This window comes from Mauremys reevesii, linkage group 1 (genome assembly GCF_016161935.1).
Source record: "Mauremys reevesii isolate NIE-2019 linkage group 1, ASM1616193v1, whole genome shotgun sequence".
NCBI classification, from domain to species: Eukaryota; Metazoa; Chordata; order Testudines; family Geoemydidae; genus Mauremys; species Mauremys reevesii.
In genome coordinates, this window is record NC_052623.1 from 261,618,214 (window position 1) to 261,640,364 (window position 22,151).

Below are 22,151 nucleotides of genomic sequence, written 5' to 3' on the forward strand. Positions count from 1 at the left end.
GAAAAATAAACTAACTGTAATCTCAATAACAGCAAAGCCTGAACATTTGCGGTGAAATCTCTCTCCTCCCCATCCCCTCCCATGAAATCAATGGCAAATTCTTACCAGACTTTTACCCCTGGAATTTTGCTGGTATCTTTAGTACTGATACTTTGCCACTGGACCACTGTAACAGAAACAATTTATTTTTATTTTTTAGATTCCAGATTTTTTCTCTGTTTCATCATCGTTTCCATTACAGTCAAGCTCAAGATGTAAAAATTTAATGTGGATTTCAAACATGCTAATGTTTTCAAAAGTGTTCACCTCCAGGAGATTGGTTTGTCCCTTTATAAAACTAGGGGACGTTTACAAAATTCAGCTCTGAATGTGGGTTGTGATTCTGAATTCTGTCCTTCCCAAATCTTGGGGAAATTATGAAATGGGGTTTTGGTTTGAACAAAAAGGGAATTTGGAACGCCATTACTAAAGTTATTACTATATGCTGATATAACTTTCCTTCTGAAACCCTATTTGAATCTTTTCCTATTCTTTTTTCCATGTCTATTTCCATGCCACCTCTTGTGCTTGGAATTTCTTCCCTCCCCTTGTACCAGTCAAATGCCCTTTCCCCATTCAAATATTTTCTTTACAGTAAAACCATGGGGCTTTCAGGAGGAAGTATTGAAAGAAGTATCACACTATACTACTATTCTATAGCAGTAGCATCATACTGTACATACTGTTCTAAACTCTTTTTAAAGTATTAATACAGCTTGAGACAAAATGAAAGATTTTAAGGAGCCTCTGAAGACAGAATTTTTTCATGTCCAGTTATCAATATTCAAAACAGCTTTGTTTTTCTATGGAAACTAGAGTTAGACCAAACCAAAATTCCAAATCTGGCCCGACCAAATTTAGAATATAGATTTTTTTAAAAGCCCACCATAAGAACATAAGAACGGCCGTACCGGGTCAGACCAAAGGTCCATCTAGCCCAGTATCTGTCTACCGACAGTGGCCAATGCCAGGTGCCCCAGAGGGAGTGAACCTAACAGGCAATGGTCAAGTGATCTCTCTCCTGCCATCCATCTCCATCCTCTGACGAACAGAGGCTAGGGACACCATTCTTACCCATCCTGGCTAATAGCCATTTATGGACTTAGCCACCATGAATTTATCCAGTTCCCTTTTAAACATTGTTATAGTCCTAGCCTTCACAACCTCCTCAGGTAAGAAGTTCCACAAGTTGACTGTGCACTGCGTGAAGAAGAACTTCCTTTTATTTGTTTTAAACCTGCTGCCTATTAATTTCATTTGGTGACCCCTAGTTCTTGTATTATGGGAATAAGTAAATAACTTTTCCTTATCCACTTTCTCAACATCACTCATGATCAAGACAAGCAAATGCCTGAACTGGATTGTCTGTGTGTGATTTATGCCCTGATCCAACAAGCAGCTCTTTATGGGTATAGAGTTCCACTTGTGAAGAGATGCTTGCAGGGGCAGAGCAGAAGAAAGGAGCATATAGCTAAGCACCTCATTAGCACTGCCGGGGAAAAAATGATCAAATATTACTTTTTGGTAGTAAGCCCATGTCTCTTCAGTCCCACCCACACCTCGTTCCATCTATCTTCCATTTCCCCTCTAGGCCCACTGAAGAGATTCAGGCTCCATGAGGGGGCAGGAGTCTGCGTGTGTGAAGCTCATTGCAGTATTGGAGCCTTAGATCTCACTCCTACTACTAGGATTAGAGTAATTGGCAGCCAAGCTGCAGCACTCTCAAGAGGGGGGCCTAGTTCATCCGTTTGCTTTGTGTTTATACTCTCACCACTCCACACCCACAGAATCAAGGCCTGTTTGCAGATTCTGAGATTCATCATCCCCACCCCACTGCCAGGGTCCTGAGTCTCAACACCTTTTGTAAAACTTTCTCTATTTCCGTGGTCTTTTTAATAGATGTGCTCAATAGAACAGCCTGGTTGCTTCTCTCAAGCTTCAATATTTTACAAGTCATTGTTTCCCTCACAGGTTTGTCAGTTCTCATATTACTATTAATAATAATCATGTTTATTGCAGTAGTGCCTGAGGACAAACCAAGAATGAGGCCCCGCTGTGCTCAGCAGCATACAAACACAATAGTAGACAGTCCCTGCCCTGAAGACCTTACAATCTAAGTTCTTTGCTAAAGTGATAGGTGGAGATCAGTGAATTCCCCAGAAAGGGTCAGATAAGGACTTTGAATAGTCAACATTTTCAAAGGTGGGTGCCTAAGAGAATGTCTACATTTACCATCTTACAGTGGCACAGCTGTACCAATACAGCTGGGCAGCTCTAAGAGCGCTTGTGTAGCCACGTTATGCTGAGGGGAGAGAAATCACCCATTGACATAATAAAGCCAGCTCAATGAGCAGCGGTAGCTGTCAGCGGGAGAGCGTCTCCCGCCAACATACCGCTGTGCACATGAGTGCTTATGCCTGCAACCCTTATGTCGCTCAGGAGGGTGGATTTTTCACACCCCTGAGAGAGGTAGCTATGCACACACACATTGCTAGTGTAGATCAGCCCTAGGTGGCTGATTGCCCATGAAGTGAGCACATGGGGCAGCAGGGCAGGGAGGCTTGGCCCTGCTCTGCTTCAAGCATTTGCCGCGAGCTGGACGTTTTGGAGGGGGAATTTCTCCAGAGTGGCTGAAAAACTTCAGCCATTTGGGCCAAACAGCAGAGGGCCATGAGCTCAGGCATCTGGGCCAGTGACATTTCCCATGGGAGGACAGAGCATGGCAGAGCCAGAGGGGACGTGTCCAGGCCACAGAGAAGCTGGTCTCTGAGCCCCTTCCCCACTCACCAGAAGTGCTTACAGTTTGGGACAGAATAGTCCCCTGATTCAAAACACCCCTCCCTGTCCCCACTGATCTGTGGCCAGGCTCCTTCCCAGGTGGGGCAAGGGAGCTGAGCGCAGGGAAAAACCTCCCCTGACCCTGCCTGCAAGGGGAACAGCAGCCCCTCACCTGGGGATAGCACACTTGGAAGGGGCCCATAACAACATGGCTCCAGCCCCAGCATCTTGGTGGCGGGTCCCTCCTCCAAGCCGGGCAGATGGAAGAGCCATGTCCGGCTGCTTCCATTGCAGACAGGGCCTCAGTTGGCCCCACAGAGAGAAAGAGACACCCCCGCAGGATGCCTCTCACACACAGAGCTCCCCAGAACCCCATAGCCTGCCTCCCCTGAAACCTCCCTAGCCCGCCCCCTCTGAGACCCATTGCCCCCAGTCCAGCCCCATGGAGAGAGGGACCAACCCCGTCCTAGCACCATCCCCCTCACCTCCCCAGGACACCCTGAGCCTGGCCCCACAGAGACCCACTTCCCCCAGCCCAGCCCCAGAAAGAGAGAGAGGGACTGGCCTGCCCCAGGACCCCGAGCCTGACCCCTCCAGCCCAGCCCCACAGAGACCCATTGCCCCCAGCCCAGCCCTCCCCCTACATACAGCTCCCTGGGACCTCCCAGCCCAGCACCCCCTCAGCCCAGCCCGACAGAGAGACCACCCCTCCCCCACAGCTCCCTGGAATCACTCAGCCCAGCCCACAGAGATCCATTGCGCCCAGCCTCACACAAGAGACCCCGCGCTCAGTCCCCTCCCTCATACAGACCTCCTCCTGACCCCCCTTCCCCGTGCCCCATTGCCCGCAGCCAGCCCCTCGCTCTGGGGACTGACGCCCCTCACCATGCCCCATTGCCCCCAGCTGGCCCCTCGCACCTGGGAGCCCACAAATATGTTTGGCGCCAGGCCCACAAAAGACTAATCCGGCCCTGATTGAGAGAACAGGAGCCATTCAGCATCAGGGTGGCCTACACACAAGTGCGGGGGACTCCTCCTTCTCGCAGTCCTGGCTGGGGGTCTCTGCTCTGTTATCCAAACTTCTTCATTATCCTTGTCCCTTCCTTGTTCCCCAGCCTGCGATGCATGCCCTCTGAAGCATATACCTCAGGCTGGGGAACTAGGAAGGGATTGGGATAATGCAGAGATTAGGATAACAGGGTTTCGGATAAACAGAATTATACTGTATCTCATTTAATCATTTCTCTACGATTGTAGGGACTTTGGGCAGTGGTACACCTCAGTCCCTCCTATTCTCTGCCTGTGGCACATGATAGTTTAGACTCCTGTGTCTGTAATACTTTGGTCTAATTTCAGTTGTTGGGTTTAGTATATGGGTGCTGGTGGCCTGTGATATACAGGAGGTCAGACTAGATGATCTAATATGCTTTTTATCCCAAATTAGAAGCTGCACATTTGTGTGCCTTGTGAGTCAGATAAACTGTCTTTCTACATGTGAATAAAGTCTCTTTTTGTTGTGAAAGCCTTAAAGAAGGTAGAATGTTTATACAATCAAAATGTATGGACTAAGTCCACTAGATTTAAAAGACAATCAAGGATTTATTTTGTGTTTTTTTTCTAAATTAGGGGTTCTCAAACTTCATTGCATTGCAACCCCCTTCTGACAAGAAAAATTACTACATGACCCCAGGAGGGGGGACTGAAGCCTGAACCTGCCCAAACCCCACCGCCCTGTGTGGGGGGCCAAAGCAAAAGCCCAAGCCCCACCGCCCAGAGTGAGGGGCCAAAGCAGAAGTCCAAGCGGGGGCCTGTAACCTGAGCCCCACCACCCAGGGCTCTTTGGCCCAGGGCAGTGGGGCTCGGGCTTCGGGCCCAGGCCCCAAGCAAGTCTAATGCCAGCCCTGGCGACCCCATTACAATGGGGTAGAGACCCTATGATGGGTTGAACCACAGAAACCCCCTGGGAGCTGCCACCTGATGTGCCTAGATCACCTCTGCCCCTGCTTTCCCTGCCAGCGCGGGACCCCAGCACCCTGTCTTGTTGAGCCAGACATGCCCGTCTGCTCCAACACAGACCCAGGGTCTGAATTACTCGCCCCAAAGCTGCAGACTTAGCTGAAAGCTGCTTACAGAAGTGTTCTTGTCTTTAACACTCAGATGAAGTGGGGTCTAAACCCAAATAAATCTGTTTTACCTTGTATAAAGCTTATACAGGGTAAACTCATAAATTGTTCGCTCTCTATAACACTCAGAGAGATATGCACAGCTGTTCCCCCCGCCCCCGGTATTAATACATACTCTGGGTTAATTAATAAGTAAAAAGTGATTTTATTAAATACAAAAAGTAGAATTTAAGTGGTTCCAAGTAGTAATAGACAGAACAAAGTGAATTACCAAGCAAAATAAAGTAAAACACACCAGTCTATGTCCAATCCAACTGAATACAGATAAAATCCTCACCTATTCCAGAATGCTTCCTTTTACAGAGTAATCTCCTTTTATTCTGGGTCCAGCAATCACTTACACCCCTTGCAGTCACTGTCCTTTGTTCCAGTTTCTTTCAGGTATCTTTGGGGGTGGAGAGGCTCTCTCTTTAGACAGCTGAAGACCAAATGGAGGGGTCTCCCATGGACTTAATTAGACTTTCTCTTGTGGGTGTAGACCCCCACATCTCTCCTATGCAAAGTCCAGCTCCAAGATGGAGTTCTGGAGTCACCTGGGCAAGTCACATGTCCATACATGACTCCCAGTTTTTATAGGCAGAAGCCATTGCCCACATGGTATCTTGAATGTCTCCAGGAAGACTTCTTGTGTGGATTGGAGCACGCCAAGATGCATTGTTCCTTAAGTGCTTCCTGATTGGGCACTTAACTTTGTGAATTCCTTTCTCCAGGAACTCACCAAATGCTCATTTAGAATGTTATTTAGAAATCAAGCCAGTACATGGCCAATATTCATAACGAGTACAAAAATGATAAATGCATACAAAGAGGATTAATAGACTCAGTAGATCATAACCTTTACATAGATATGTTACATTGCATATGTAGCACAGAACATATTTCAGTTATGTCATATATATTCATAAGCATATTTCCATAAAGCCTTATGGGGAGTGCTGTCACAGACCCACTTTGGGGTCCCGACCCACAGCTTGAGAACCGCTGTTCTAAATGACAGTTGCACTATAGAAGTAGTATGAGTCATATGCAGGGATCCTAGAAATCTGTTTGCCATGGGAAAATGTGGAAAAAACATCCTGTGACACCCCCACAGGCTCGCTGCTGGCACTGGCAATCAGCCAGCAGCATGGATCTCTGGCCAAGTCCCCAGTGCATCTGTCAAAGCACCTTCCCCTGGCTTGGGGTGGAGTGAGCTAGTGAGAGGCAACTGACCCCAGTGCACTGCCAAACTCAGCTCCACCATAAAAAAAGTGACAGAATGGCATTCTGGAACCAGGGGCGGCTCTAGGATTTCTGCTGCCCCAAGCACGGCGGCACGCCGCGGGGGGCGCTCTGGCGGTCGCTGGTCCCGCGGCTGCGGTGGACCTCCCGCAGACGTGCCTGCGGAGGGTCCGCTGGTCCCGCGGCTCCGGTGGACCTCCTGCAGGCATGCCTGTGGATGCTCCACCAGAGCCGCGGGACCAGCGGACCCTCCACAGACACGTCTGCGGGAGGTCCACCGGAGCCGCCTGCCGCCCTCCCGCGGGACGCCGCCCCAAGCGCGTGCTTGGCGCACTGGGGTCTGGAGCCGGCCCTGTCTGGAACATTCTGGCACAACTCAAAACCTGGTGTCTCTTCATTTTCATGGTTGAAAAATTGCTTACATCTGGAATACAGAATCATTGCCCTGCGGTTATAGAAAGTGGTATTTACCCAAAAGGAACAAATCCCACAGCATTCTAAAGTTCCTGCATGAATGATTTTTTCACGTCCCTCATTTTGGGTTGTTGTAGGTTGAGTGATATGGATTCTACAGTTTAATACAAAAGGTTCTTACCCCATATGTTACAGGTTGCAAAGAATACTCTGTGTGTGCATGAGAAATGTACAGCAATTTTGTTTTATGAGACTTCATAATTTTTATACAGAGCCCTGTATGAATAATAGCTACCACCCTTCCAGAGCAAAATAATTACAAATGGATGTCTGTTTATTTATAGACATTCCTATGGCACTCATCACTGTAGTATCTGAGTGCTTCACAACCATTTCTGACTTAAGCCTCACAATACTCCTGTGAGGTAGGGAAGCATCATTATCCCAGTTTCAGGTATCAGGAAACTATGGCAGACAGAGACCCAAGGCCATACAGGAAATCAGTGTCATAGCCAGGATGAGAAGCCAGTTCTCCAGCTCCTGATTCTTAGATCTCACCACAAGACCTCCCTGAAACAAACAGCCTGTGTACTTGGCTATTTCAGTCGAATAAAAAGTTAGTCGTCCTGAACAGCAAATATAAATGGAGTTATGCTCAAACAAAGGGGAAATGTTTATTGGCAGGCCTTGCAATGGGAGGAAGGGGTAGAAACAGATAGTGCCCCAAGGAGCTTTGAGGGGGAAGAAAAATGATGTAATATACAATTCAATTTTTCTGTACAAGCCAGAGAGGTGGGAAGGTGCCTGGGTGGCTACAGATGCTGCTGCTGCTTGGAAAGGAGTTTGGGAAAATATAGTATTAAGGATGTGATGTTGACTAGACCAATAGTTCTACAAAGATGCTGTAGGAGACATTAACCTGAAGTAGCTAGGCTTTGGCACAGGTTCCATCTTCTGCCAAGATTTTGTAATTTTTTTTTTCCCCTCTCCCTTGCACATTACATCAGTGGTTCCCAACCTTTTCTCTGCCATGGCATACCTCGATCTCCAGGGTCTCTTTCCCTTACCTTGCGGCTGGAAGCTGCAGGAGAGAAGGGGAGGGGCAGAAGAGCTGATCCATTGCTTACACAAGATGGGAGGAGGGAAGAAAGGAAGCTCTGATTGGTTGCTCCACCCCTGGACAAGGAGGGGCAGTGAAGTAGATGGCCAATCAGACGGCGGCTTCCCCCCTTGTTCTTATGAAGTTTTTCAAAAAATTCTACACACATCTGTTTGGGCCTGACAGCACACTGGTTGGGAATCACTGCATTACGTACACCTTTAGGGGGATTCTCCTGTGGGGACTAGCTCAAGAGGAAAGAAATTCAATCTCTGGCCTATTCAGTCTTTTAGCCTCAAATCTTACATTATGCCCAAAGTATTACATTTGTGTTTGGTGTAATAGTGCTCCTTGCCCTATTTATACCAAGCTTTTGTTGGGACCTAGGAGGGGATTTCAGTCCAGTGAGGCTCTCTTCACAGTTGGAAATTCCATGGTGGCTTTCTCACAGATCCATTTGTTGGGGTTGAAACAGCTCTCAGCCAGAACCTCGTCCATGCCACAAACAACACAGCTATGACTGCCACTGCTGCCAGTAACATGAAGCCTAATGGAAGAGAGTGTCAGAGAAGCAGATTTTACTCCAGTGATGTGCTAGTTGGGTATGTTAATAACAGCTTTCACTAAGAGAGCTTTCCTCCCAACCATTTGCGTTAAATAGATATTCACAGAAGCAAGCAAACAGTTTTAAAAAGTCTGGCTAAGGATTTCCTGCTCTGCCCTGCCCCCCCCTCAGTTATTCAAGTTTCACGCCTTTGGTATTTGTGATGTCATAAACCTACTAGTTCTTCCATTGTCCATGGAGTCTCTCAGTTAAGAGAGGGTAGACAAGACCTGAATTTCTAATGTGGGGGAGGGGGAATTTAAAATAAAATACAAAAAACAAAAAACAGAACCCTTTCAGGCCACTTTTGGCAAAGGCCCAATATGTTTTCTTTGCAGGTTATCTAGAACAAACCCAAGCACCTCTACATAACCGGTAAGGAAAGGAAATGAAGAATCCTGTTTCCAAGTCAAACTACAGGAGGAATTTTAAGACTGGAAGCTCTTTGGGGCAGGGACCACTTTTTTGTTCAGTGTTTGTACAATGCTAGGGGGCCCTGGTCTTGACTAGGGCACCTAGGTGCTATGATACTACAGATAATAAGTGGGCAGAAAGTACTGATCCAAAGTGGCATACTCTTGAGAAGGAAGAGAGTAAGCTGGGGATGTGATATCAACTGGTGTAACCACGGCCACTCCTAAAATGTCTACAAGAGATCAGCTCTTGGATGAAGAGCAATTGGCTTAAGCTGAACACAGGCAAGACCCAAGTGATGCTGGCTGGAGAGGGAAAATGCTTTGAAGAACTAGTTGAGACACTGTCACCACCTTCTACTGAAGGCACATAGCCCCCATTCTTCAAAGTGGTAAAAAAGCTCAGGGGCCAGTTGGACTCCTTACTAAGCTTGGATCCAAGGAGCATTAGTATCTGAAACTGCCCCTTTCACTGTTAGCTTGCTAGTTCCTTCCTTCCTTCCAGATGAGGACCTGGCAATAGTGATCCATGCATGTGTCGCATCCAGTCCAGGTTACTGTAATTCACTGTATCTATAGCTGAATGTGAAGAGAATGTACAGGCTCCAGTTGGTACAGAACGTGGCTGCCTCCCCTCTCCATGGTTTAGGCAGTTGTGAGTACATCAGGCCTGTATTCAAGCCCCTCCCTGGCTCCTCGTCAGCTGTCAGTTTATGGTCTTGGTACTATTTCTCAAAGCAATTCATGAATTAAGCCCTAGCTTCCATCAAAGATCAAATTTTGGTCTATGAACTGCTGAGATCGCTGTCCCCCTCTGAGACAATGAGGTCACAAATCTCAGAACAAAGCTCATGACAGCTGGGCACAAAGTATTCTGAGCCAGCGGGATGTGGCAGTGGAACAGTCTTCCAGAGGAAACCAGGCAAATCAAGAGTCTGGTTGTCTTAAGGAAATGCTGCAAAAAACTTTCCTCTTCGAAAAAGACTTTCTACAGTAAGAATAACACCCCAAACACTGACCCCTTAAACCTCCACCTACTGACCAACCAAAAATAGGAAATTAACAAAATGTAAAACAAAACCAATACCCCAAGCCTAAGCAGAGTTTTAACTCCCAAAAGCGAGACGTGCCAACAACTCTATGAAGTCCACAAGGGACTTTGCTCTTGGTATAGGTCTTACAAGGAAGACACTGATGGTCAGATTTCTAAAGGTATTTGGCACCTAAAGATGCAGACTGGTGCTTCTGAAAATCCCACTAGGCATCTATGCACCCAATTTCATTCATGTCAATGGGAAGTAGGTGCCTAGGCACTTTTGAAATTCTGACTAGGTGCCTACCCACATCTTTAAGCACCTACATGCCTTTACAAATCTGGCCCCAGATACTACAGTGGTAGGCAGCAGTATAAAACAGATAGATTAATTAATTAAATAGAGGAATGGTAGAGGTGGTCACTCAGGTACTCTTAATTGCCATCCCTTTCCCTCACAACTCAAGAACACAGGAAAACACAGCAAATTAAAAGTGGATAAAATGAAAGTTTGTTACACAAGACAGTTGACCTGTGGGACTCACTGCTGCAGGAGGTGAGAGTCTAGTACTGTAGCTGGTTTTAAAAGAGGTAGCATAATTTCATGAGCAGTAACAGTAGCTGTAGCTCAGTATCTTGTTTCAGGGCATGAAATGATCACCTATGGGGGACAAAAGGAATTTTCCCCATGCTCAGACCCCTGCTCCAGTTGTGCAACGTTGAACATTGGATTGCATTCTGCGGGACTTTCACCTTCTTCAAGTACTGCCTTCTGCCACCAGGGCTGTCCTTAGAGTCTTAGTTTCCACCCTCCTACCTCTTCCTATCCCTGTTCTAATTTGACCCTTCCTGCAGACTCCCACCACAGCTGGCTGCTGCAGCCTGGTGAGTCTTCCTCCTGAGGGGATCTAGTACTTAAAAGTGAAAAAGCCTTCCAGCCCACCAGACCTATTAGCACAACATTGAAACTGTTAAAGAGCCATTCAAGTGGTAATGATGCCATTTAACAGGCATTTGCCAACCCCCAGGTATATACTGTCAGTTTCTGAATTTACTGAAAAATCAGTTGTGCATGACTGTAATATTTATTCAGAACATGTTAGTCTACAGGACTTTAGTTTAATATTTGCTTTAAAAATATGTCATTAGTGTGTTGCTGAAGATTATAAAATCACATCTCTAAAAAAATCCTTGCATAGATTTTTAGATGCACAATCTGAGTATTCACCTTTAGCTTTAAATGCTTGGATCTTCAGACATATAGTTTTTAAATAAATCCTTCAAAAGACCATCCTTATCTAAAATACACATGCGAGCCCGGGCTGCAGTCGGGCATAGGGACACCAGTTTAATAACACTGCATAGGGCTCCATAAATCCTAAGGACGGCCTTGTCTGCCACAGACAGGATACCAGACTAGATGGGCCAGGGGTCTCTTCAGACCTATGATCTTTTTGTTTAGTGCAGTAAAGACATTGCATAAACAATAGAATCCTTATTTAATCCAAATAGTTTAATAAATAATAATAATAATAAAAAAGGGAATGGATTCAACATACTTCTCTGCTGGTAACCCGGCACCAGTCACCCACAGCCATCTGTCCTTCCCCTTACTGAGTCCAAGCCAGTAGTAGCCTTTTTCCATCTTCATCCTGTTCATAATAAAGGTCTGGAAGACACAAGAACAAAACTGAATCAGCTTGACAGGATAATATTAATGAAGGCAAAAGAAAGAAAAACGTGTAATCAGTTGTCCCAATGCTCTTATGGGAAATAATCCATAAATAAAATATAATAATAATAACAATAATGTGCAGTTTCATGACACCTTTCATTCTAGAGCAGTGCTTTTCAAAGTCGGGCACCGCTTGGGCAAGGAAAGCCCCTGGCGGTCCGGGCCGGTTTGTTTATCTGCCGCATCGGCGGGTTGCCGCATCGGCGGGTTTGGCCAATCACAGCTCCCACTGGCTGCGGTTCACCGCTCCAGGCCAATGCGGGCTGTGGGAAGCAGCACGGGCCGAGGGATGTGCTGGCTGCCCTTCCCGCAGCCCCCATTGGCCTGGAGCAGCGAACCGTGGCCAGTGGGAGCTGCGATCAGCCAAACCTGCAGACGCGGAAGGTAAACAAACTGGCCCGGCCCACCAGGGGCTTTCTCTGCACAAGCGGCGGACTGGCTTTCAGAAGCACTGCTCTAGAGCTCTTTATAAATATCAGCTAAGTCTTATTATCCCCATTTTACAAATGGGGAAATTAAGGTACAAAGTGTGAAATTCACCCCTGTGCAGCAGGCCAGTGAATGCAACTAAGTGGTGCTTAGACACTGTTTCTGACCTTCTGAACATAGGTGAATTTGACCCAAAGAGTTTAGGTAATTTGAAAAGTCACACAAGCTTGTGACAAGAGTAGGAATAGAACCCAGGTCTCCTGACTCCCCCAGACCTGTGTGTTAACTGCAAGACTATTCTTTCTGAGCCCATATCAATTGGGTGTAACACTCACTTCCCCTTGTGAACAGTCCCCTGGGGAAGTGGTTGAAACACCATATCTAGAAACTTCTAAAGAAATGAGTTAAAGAACAATAGTAAGCATATGTTGCAAGGAACAATACTGAACTGGCTAGTGGGGTGTGGGCACTGGACTAAGTGCAGTCTAATAATAAATAATAACAACAACAAGGCCTTTCCAGGATTCTTTGATGCTAATATGCTTTGGATAGAAAGCTCTCTATTATTGTACTTTGTCCTTAGACAGAAGTAGGATACTCTGAAGGGACTCTGGTTAGCTTGTGAAGTGACCTGGTGCCTTATTGGCATAATCTCACTTCCCTGCACAAAGAGAAGAGAAGATCCAGGGCTTAATAGTTACAAAAATTAAACCCAATTTGTTTTAAAAATAAAAGCAGTTCAAGAAAGGTGGCTACAATGGAGACACTTTCCAGGATGTGCGACAGTGCTCACACAACATACAAAAGAAAACAAAGCATCTCACACAATACATCCTCCCTGGACTGTTGTATTAATTTACATGGAATATATGGGCTAAAGGTGTTAGCATAACCCACTCACTGTCCAGCATTAAACCATGTTAAACAAAGGTCCATGATTTGGTATACAGAGACTTCAGCCTGCTTAGTGCCATGGCAAATACACCATTAAAAATCCTTATAACCTTTTATGAAATGATACAGAGGAGAAGGAAAAACAGTTAAATCATTTGAAATGTAAAGTATTAATTAAGGCTTTTAATTTAACATTTTCTATTCCCTTTCCTTTTAGCTGGAGAGAGGTTTAGAAGGAAAATACACTTGTCTGACAGTCTCTTAGATGCTATTAAAGATGGTGATAACTGTCTTTTTGGGCAAAAGAGAAGGTCAGCTGAAATGAGCTGGAGCAGATTTTGCTACTGTTAAAGGAGATCCCATTTCATCCCAGGTGGTATTTGGGATTCAGATGGAGCCGGTACAGGTACCGCTCTCTGGCCTAGTCTGGTCAGGACATCTCTCAGGGTATGTCTACATAAGGATAAAAGATCCACAGAAGCTGCCTCAGACTGGCGGGGCTTGGAGTGTGGGGCTAAAAATCGCTCTGTAGATGTTTGGGCTCAGGCTGGAGCTTGTGCTTTGGGACCCTCCACCCTCACATCTGCGCAGTAATTTGTCAGCCCTGGAGCCCGAGCCCAAGTCAGCTGACCCAGGTCAGCCGTGGGTTTTTATCCCTGTGCAGGCATACCCTCAGGTTAGGATAATGAAGGCCCACGGATCCCAGGAGGTGGTGGGGGTGGCAGCCCTGTCGTGAAACTCACTCCTTTCTCCCTCAAAGACTTTTTCTTTAAGGACTCACAAAGGGAATGGTGGGTGGGATACTCCATCCCTCATTGTTTTGTTCAGCAATTAGGCCTAATAACTGACATACTACTTTTAATTCGTTAATATCTGGCTCCACAGAATGTTTTAACAAGCATAATTTCAACAGTCCTTGGATTATATCAATGTGGTCTTTTTGGTTTAGGCTAATCCAGTCTCTGATTCTTTTGCACCCATTTATAACTTTTTTTTTAATTGAAAATAACCTACTTTCCATGGTAATTTTCTAAGCAGGCAAAAGTTATAGACCAGTTGTCACAACAGGACCCCCAGTGAAAAAATCAGAGAAGACAAACTTTCAAGGAAGCAATTCCCCCATCCCCCAGTATAATAATAGGATATTGTGGATATACATCCCACCAGTATCTTGCATTGACCATTGCCAGAGACAAAATACAGGGCTAGATGAGGTCTGTTCGACTATGGCAAAAGCTGAGAGACAATAATGGATTAGATGCACCATTGATCTGATCCAGTAGTGGTGCAGTAGATGAAGGGACCCTGGACAAATGGACTCCTGGTCATGTCTGGTATGTCAGGAACTTGATACAGACCATACAATGGTCTGACCCTCTGTGGCAGGAAGTGAGCTACATTTTACTTCCTTCTGGTACGGTATTTCTTATGTTCCTTGTTGGATCGCTCCCCCTTTCTCCATTAGAAGTGTGAATGAGGTGTTTTCTCACCTTCTCCTCCTCATTGTCAATCACAGCCAGGCTGCCTGCCTGTGAGTTGCAGAACCTCTCGCTATCACTCCAGGTTTTTTTCTTCTCAGAGAAGTAGTAGCATTTTCCATGGTGCAGAACCCATCCAAGTGGGCAGTACTCACACTGGGCATGTTCTATAAGGTAAAGAAAGAGTCTTATAAAGAGATCAATGGAGTATCTCCACCCTCCTTTTTCCTCTCTTTTTCCAGCTTCCTCTGTCTTTCACAGACCATTCTTTCTTCTCAGATGTGGAGCTTGACATGGCAGTCCCTGCCTTTGTCTACTTAAGGCTAGACTGCAGGAACACACACTACCTCGGGACTCCCTGAAAAACCAGCTAGATGCTTCAGAAAGCGGGCAGCTGCATTCTGTATTAGGTGAAGGGTGCAGAGCAACAGCACTTTATTATACCCATGCTCCTTTCTCCTGAGGTGCCAAGTCATCACTAGGTGATAATCAAAGCACTGATCATCACCTATAAAGCCCTGTTTCTAGGCCCCAGCTCTCTCTCTCTCTCTGTCCAGTCATTGCACCTATGCTCAGCAGGAATGCTCCTGCCGCCTGCCTGAGGGGGGCTACTCCTGGGCACCAGAGACAGGATGTTCCAGTCCTCACCTCTGGAATTTGCTTCTGCTAGAAAAAATATCTGATCTGAGCCTAGCTCCATTTGAAGTGTGATGCAAGAGCCATATCTCAGTTCAGACTTTATAGTAAGTGCAGGTTGTGGGATGCCATTCAGGCCACTAGGTGGCCCACCCCATGTCCTTTTTGGGTAGCCAGTTTGGTGCTGCAGAGGGCAATGGTGTATTTGCTGTGTATTTGGGGAGAGGGGAAAATGTTTCCAAACCTGCTCTAAATTATTCAAAGTGCACCAAGGTACTACAGTGATTAGGGCTTTATAAATGCCTGCAGTCATAAAACTATGAACTATTATTAATAAAGATACAGGTCTCTGCATGCTTCAGTGATGCACAGGAAGGAGAATATCACATGACGCTGTTACCTGCTTTCCCGCTCTCTAACTCCCCACAAAAATGTTCCTTTAATTTGCCCAGCATCATCATAGTACTTCTGTGAAGGTCATCGGACGTATTCTGGTTGTTTCCACTGAGTTCCTCAGATAAATTCTGGGCACTGTTGAGGCAGCTCAGACTAGAGCCTTGAAAGACTTAAATAGAAAACACTAACAGAGATATAAATACATGTAATGGATTAAGCAAAATGAGTAGCTGTGTCACACGGCAACCTCGCTTGGAGTGCCCTTCTACAGCAAGCCACAGCATGAGAGGCACACCTGCCTCAGTTTCCCCTTTCTCAGAGTCCCCAGTAAATAGTCCAAACAATTTTTGAGTACAACCATAGTCCTTGCAGGGTTAATTACCAAAGTCCCATGCACACAACCCATAACCCAAGTCCCATAATCATATTCCCAACATCAAATCAATCAGCGTCCCTCACCACAGGCTCTGGCATCCCTCACCATGCCTCTCTCCCAGACTTCCGCCCTCTCTGTCCCTTCGGCTTCAGGCCTCTGGCTCCACGAGCCAGCAGGCATCTCCCTCCACTGCTCTCAGCCTTAAGCTCTCTCCTGGCTTGTCGGTCTAGCTCAGGAAAGTCAGCTAGCCAGCCCCTCCACTGCCTTCCTAATAATTCCCACCTCTTTCCAGGGAAGGCCTGCAGAGAGCTCTCTGCTCCGTACAGACTCTGCCAGACAACTCCTCCCATCTCCTGCTCTCTGGGAGCTCTGATTCACCAGGTTTCTCTCTCTCTCAGCCCAGGTGCCCTCTTTTGGGATGGTGCCCCTAACTCCTGTTTGCCAGAAGCTTGGAATGGGTGATAGAGGATGGATCACAGTCACTTGATAATTACCCGTTCTGTTCATTCCCTCTGAAGCACCTGGCATTGGCCACTGTCAGAAGACAGGATACTGGGCTAGATGGACCTTTGGTCTGACCCAGTATGGCCATTCTTATGTTCTTTTAAAACAACTGGGAGACAGCTGATGAGTCACAGAGGCACTGGCCCTTCTCACTTCTAAGGGCAGTGTCACTCTGTGGTGAGCTGAGAGAGGAAAAATGAGGCTCATCTAATATTGTCCTTTTTTTGCCACAGATGGCCTGATTGTCTCTCCGAATTGCCTGTGGCAGAGGTTTGCTTTTATGCCTCAGTCATTGCTTTAAACTTGTCTCATCTGACCAAATGGACAAGTAGCAGGAACAGTGAATGAAGATGCCAAGCTTTTCTAAATGCAAACTCTTTCCCTCTTCAATGGGCTCTCTTTTCCTTCCATCAATTAAAATGGCTGAGCGCTAGAAATCTCTAGCTGTTGTGTTTCCAGTGTAATATGCAGGGCAGATGGATTAGGGATGGAAGATATGATCATAAAAATGGAGGTCCTATGGCATGTCTCACCCATTATTTAACTAACTCTCCCCTTCTTGTGACTTCTTGGCTTTGAAACAAGGAGCCAGAACGTACTCAGAACAGCCAAACCTGTCACAGTCCCAAGCAGAATGGTCACCGCTACTCCTAGGGATATGGTCAAGGGATGGCAAAATGGAGAGGACCTGGAAGAAACTGCAAGTACAGAAGGAGGTGTTAGCATAGTTTAGAATCAGGGGTCGGCAACCTTCAGCATGCGGCCCATCAGGGTACTCCAGTACCAGTCCGTGAAACATTGTGTTTACCTTGCACGTTCCTGCAGCCCATCGCTTTCCACAGGTCTCATTGGCTGGGAATGGTGAACCACAGCCACTGGGAGCTGCGGAGGGCTGTGCCTGCAGATGGTCAACATACAAAATGTCTCATGGCCCGCCAGCAGATTACTCTGATGGGCTGGGTGCAAAGGTTGCCGACACCTGGTTAGCAACAGGAAAAGACCCACCAAAGCAAAAGCCAGCTGGGCACTTTTATTCATCCTAACCCATAACAGAAGGTAAAAGGGGCATTTGAAAGGAAAGAAAGTTAGAATTGCCCAATTGAAGGCACTGACCTGGGTGACTACTGAGACAAATAGCTCTCTAGGAATTAAAATATAAGAATGGCATCTACAAGGGTTACATATTTCCCTCATTCCTAGTGCTTCGGGGCATAAACTATCCCTGGGGGTCAGGAAGAAATTTCCTTTCATGATATATATGGTGGAATGGTGCTTCACATGGGGCATTGTGGATGTTTCAATCTCCTCTGAAGCATCAGAGGAAAAATTAATTCCTGTTTAGCTCAAACAGGAATTCATTTAGGGAAGTTCTATGGCCTGCATTATACAGGTCAGTCCGAATGATCCCAGTGGTCCCTTCTAGCTTTACAATCTATGAATCTATGGACTAAGTATTTTGAACTATCAATTTACACCATCAAGCCTCCCATAGTCAATGAGCTTGTACCAGCCTCCTGGTTGGAGAAAGAGGACATTGCTATCTCTATTTTGTTCTTTGTTGGTTTACTTTCCATGAATACAGTGTTAGTGAAAAGTGCTGGGCTGTGAGTCCAGGAACCTGAAGCTCTTTGTCTCTCTCTCCAAACAGGTATAGTACGAGCAGTGGCAGTACAAGTTTCCAACACATCAGTCCCCCATCAAAGTGACTTGATCATGATCCCTCTTCCAGGGCTGAGCAGGGAATTTGGTCTCTGTAACCCATCCATTCCTTGGGAGACAGCCAATTAAGGGTAAGCAATCCCAGCCACGGGAGTGGGTTTTGTGATGTGGACAATTGTCCAAGCAGGTATTAGACTGCAACCCTAAATAATTTCACACAGTGCACTAAACAGGGGGCAGATCGGAATGAATTCTGATCACTCACTACTGACCTGCATAGAACACATAGGAACTGATGGCACCTAAAGCTGAGTGGCTCAGTGTCCCCTTCCAGCCCCCCTGAATTACTGAATCTCCCCATGCATAGGGCAACATTGGAAAAGATGACTTCTGCAGAGGTGAAAGCTCTATTTAACCCATTCCCCATGACCTGAGAGTGGATGTAAACTGTGCCTTAGAGATAAAAGGTTCTGTATGCTATCTCCTTGAGTCATTCAATCCACTGAGGTGGAGCTGCATGGCAGCTTGTGCTCTAGAGGTAAAAATCATTGCAACCCATTTCCCACTACTCCCAAATCATTCAGTCACACCTCACCCTCTAAATTCTTACTCTACATTCTCTAGGTCCATGATACAAATATACTTGCTTCCATTTTACTCAGAGATCAGATAAGTTACAGCAGTGGTTCTCAACCAGAGGTACGCAAAGGTCTTCCAGGGGGTACATCAACTCATCTAGATATTTGCCTAGTTTTACAGCAGGCTACATAAAAAGCATTAGAGAAGTCAGTACAAATTTAAATTTCATCCAGACAATGACTTGTTTATACTGTTCTATATACACTATACACTGAAATGGAAGTACAACGTTTATATTCCAATTGGTTTATTTTATAATTACATGGTAAAAATGAGAAAGTGAGCAATTTGTCAATAATAGTGTGCGGTGGTACTTCTGTATTATTATGTCTGATTTTGTAAGCAAGTAGTTTTTAAGTGAGTTGAAACCTGGGGGTACGCAAGACAAATCAGACTCCTGAAAGGGGTACAGTAGTCTAGAGAGCTTGAAAGCCACTGAGTTGCAGTCCTTTCCTTCTGTAGACCCCTCCCCAAATATTTGCTCGATGACCACTGTCCTAAGAGAATAGCGGAAGATGTAATTAGCTTTGGGTTATTTATTGCCCTAAAGTAATTTTTTCCTCTGTTTTTTAAGGATCACATTTCTATTTTGCTGCACTGGGGCAGCACATGCCCGCACTCTCGCTCTCTCTCTGTGTGGAGCTTTAGCTGATATTTACATAAACGGGCAGGAACCTGTGGGTTAAGGCACCATTTTGTGATGACTTCCTGATATGCTGACTTTATAAATAACATATAATTATTAAATTATTAAATATTAATTTAGCTAAAGAGTAACCCATGGAAGGGTGACAAATCCTATCAGTGGCTTCAATAGTTACAAGGAAAAGCAGTTACCCAGCCCATCTCTTCAAAAGTGTTTACAAAAGCAGCCGGTATAGGCTAGGCATATTAGACCTTATCTGATGTGCAAATGGGGCTCCGGTAAGTCTGTTAAGACTCTTGGCCTGATTCTCCTCTCACTTATTCTGGTGTAAATCAGGAGTAACTCCACTGTCATATAAATGAAGAGGACTCATGCCCTCCCTGTTCAAAGTATTCTAACCTATCTGTGGTTATGGCATTTTCAAATCTCATTAAATAAAAATATAATGAAAATAAATATGTCTATGCACCCTGATAGCACTTTTCATTGAAAGGTCTCAAAATGTTTTATAAATATTAAGCTTCACCACATCCAGAAACAAGTACATTTTACAGATGGGGAAACTGAGGTACGGAAAGTTTAAATAGCATGCTTAATTGGAGGTCATGCAGCAAGCCATTGGCAGAGGTACGTCTACACAGCAAGCAGAAACATGTGGCAGCAAGTCTCAGACCCTGGGTCTATGGATTCAGGCTCATGCTACACTGCTAAAAATAGCTGCGTAGAAAAAGTCTAAGCTCCAGCCCAAGCCTAAACATCTACACAGCTAGTCCTGCACTGTGGCATGAGCCCTGTGACCCCAAGTCTTTAGACCCAGACTCGCTGCTGTGGGTTTCTGATTGCCATGTAGATGCACTCAAGGAGTCCTGACTAGAGCTGGGCAAATAACTGATCTTTTGGTTTGGTGGCAGTTCTAAAAAAAACCCCAAACCAAACCAAAAAGTTGGTTTAGGTTGAACTGAACCAGATTTGATTTTTTTAAATGTTGGTGAATCAATAAAGGGTGTTCTGGCTCTATTCCAGAGCACAGATTTAAAGCCAGATCACCTGCATCCCACCCCTGGGCTAAAGGCTGGGGGGCTAGCAGCAGCACCACCACCTCTGCTGTTTTGTGAACGGCCAATATTATTTGAACCAAATTTGCACATACTTTTGGGTCAGCCAAAACTGTATTTTTCATCAAATAAACTGTCCAAAATTTTTTGCCCAGTTCTAGTCTTGACTCCCAGTTTCCTGCTCTATCCATTAAATCCTGGGTTCTCAACTTCTTTCTTTCTGAGGCCCCGCCAACATGCTATAAAAACTCCATGGCCCACCTGTGCCACAACTGGTTTTCTGCATATAAAAGCCAGGGCCAGAGTGGGTAGCAAGCAGGGCAATTGCCTGGGGCCCCATGCAACAGGAACCCCTAAGAAGCTACACTGCTCAGGCTTCAGCCCCAGGTGGTGGGGCTCTGGGCCGCAGGGCTTCAGCCCCATGCAGTGGGGCTTCGGCTTTCTGCCTTGGGCCACAGTGAGTCTAATGCTGGCCCTGCTTGGCAGGCCAGACCCTCTGAAACCTGCTTGCAGCCCCCTAGGGGGGCCCAGACCCCTGGTTGAGAACTACTGCGCTAAATCAAACTATCTGGTGGTACATGGCACAGAAATAAAGTCTGGAGATGTTATTCTTACCTCCATTTGATCTTTTCCTTCTTCCTTTGAAGCGTAGGGCTGTGTAACCATCCTCCCCCTCTTCCATCTCTAGCCTCATTTGCAGAGTGAAACCAAGAGAAACAAACAACTCTTACTGTCACAGCAAAAGCAACCATGGAAAGTTAGTAGGAAGGAAGGGGCAGTGAGAGACTGGTCACTTATGAACTTTAACCAAAGTAAACCACACAGGATGCTTGTATGTGAGTTCAGAGGATAGCTTAGTGCATGCCTGAAAGGTAGGGCTTGTTTTTATAACAAAAAAGAAAGAAGAAAGGATTTCCATATAATGTGACTATGTTGCATATGTAACAGGAACCATACAGCTCCCACTTGAGGTAGGAAAAATAAGGCCAGTTAGAAGTGGAAACAGACCATAGGCCTTCTGCTGCCTATGCCTGCCCCTTAAGCACAAAACCATCCTTCTTGGCAAGTGTCAGATAGGTAAACCATTAAAGACAAAAAAAACAGGAGTACTTGTGGCACCTTAAAGACTAACAAATTTATTTAAGCATGAGCTTTCGTGAGCTACAGCTCACTTCTTCAGATGCTGTAGCTCACGAAAGCTCATGCTTAAATAAATTTGTTAGTCTTTAAGGTGCCACAAGTACTCCTGTTTTTTTTGCGGATACAGACTAACACGGCTGCTACTCTGAAACCTGTCATTAAAGACAAGAAGTTCTACAGCTGGGGCGAGTGTGAGGGAGAAGGCTCCTTTCAGCAAGGAGCTTAAGAATAGGTTGAGGCTGCAAGTGCTATAGGCTATATGGTAGCTCTCCCTCTGGGGAGAATTTCAGTACTGCATGAGGAGGGAGTTAGCTCACAAGCTCCTGCTCCTGGCTGCAATCTTGCTCACGCGTGCCCTGGGGCAGTTTGCCTAGAGTCAGAGCTGGGCTGTTGTGCGGCGTAATGCAGGTGCGGTTGCTGAGCGTTCTGTGCACGGGGTGCTCTGGGGGCAGTTCATCAGGAAGCTGCTGCGTGGGATGCATGGCCGGCTGTGAGCTGGAGAGTCTGCAGAACACATATCAGCGACATAGCTAATGTGTGAAAGCCAGCAGGCGGGGTGGCTCGTCCGCCTGGCATTTTGATTTGGCCTGCTTGAGTCAGTGGTTTCTTTGCTTCAAATGTCAGAGGGGTAGTCGTGTTAGTCTGTATCCACAAGACTGCATCTGCATCAGTGGGTTTTTTATCCATGAAAGCTTATGCCCAAATACATCTGTTAGTCTTCAAGAAACCACCGGACTCCCTGTTGTTTTTGGTTCAAAATGAGCTTCCACTTCCAAATCT

At 45.9% G+C, this 22,151-nt stretch overlaps 1 protein-coding gene across 2 annotated transcripts; it reads right to left on the reverse strand.

Annotated features, from left to right (window-relative positions):
- Positions 1-117: 117 nt before the first annotated feature.
- On the reverse strand, positions 118-15,663 carry LOC120387119 (CD209 antigen-like protein C). 2 transcript variants are annotated; one of them, XM_039507346.1, is made up of 4 exons: positions 15,357-15,663; positions 14,333-14,487; positions 11,344-11,453; positions 118-166 (listed from the first exon to the last, which is right to left on the reverse strand). In XM_039507346.1, exons 1-4 carry the CDS (start codon positions 15,415-15,417, stop codon positions 139-141), a joined length of 354 nt encoding a protein of 117 aa, XP_039363280.1. In that variant the 5' UTR covers positions 15,418-15,663; the 3' UTR covers positions 118-138. The 2 variants fall into 2 exon arrangements, with proteins under 2 accessions (XP_039363280.1, XP_039363271.1); XM_039507337.1 differs by lacking the exon at positions 118-166 and adding an exon at positions 7,135-8,281.
- Between the last annotated feature and the right edge of the window lie 6,488 nt (positions 15,664-22,151).

Bases quoted from the DNA above. Each gene is read 5' to 3' on its own strand.
- LOC120387119 (XM_039507337.1), bottom strand. From the start codon at position 15,417: ATGATGATGCTGGGCAAATTAAAGGAACATTTTTGTGGGGAGTTAGAG. The intron at 11,454-14,332 runs GTGAGAAAACAC...TGTGTCTTCCAG, and splicing joins TTGACAATGAGGAGGAGAAG to ACCTTTATTATGAACAGGAT. The intron at 8,282-11,343 runs GTATGTTGAATC...CTCTTCCATTAG, and splicing joins GCCGGGTTACCAGCAGAGAA to GCTTCATGTTACTGGCAGCA.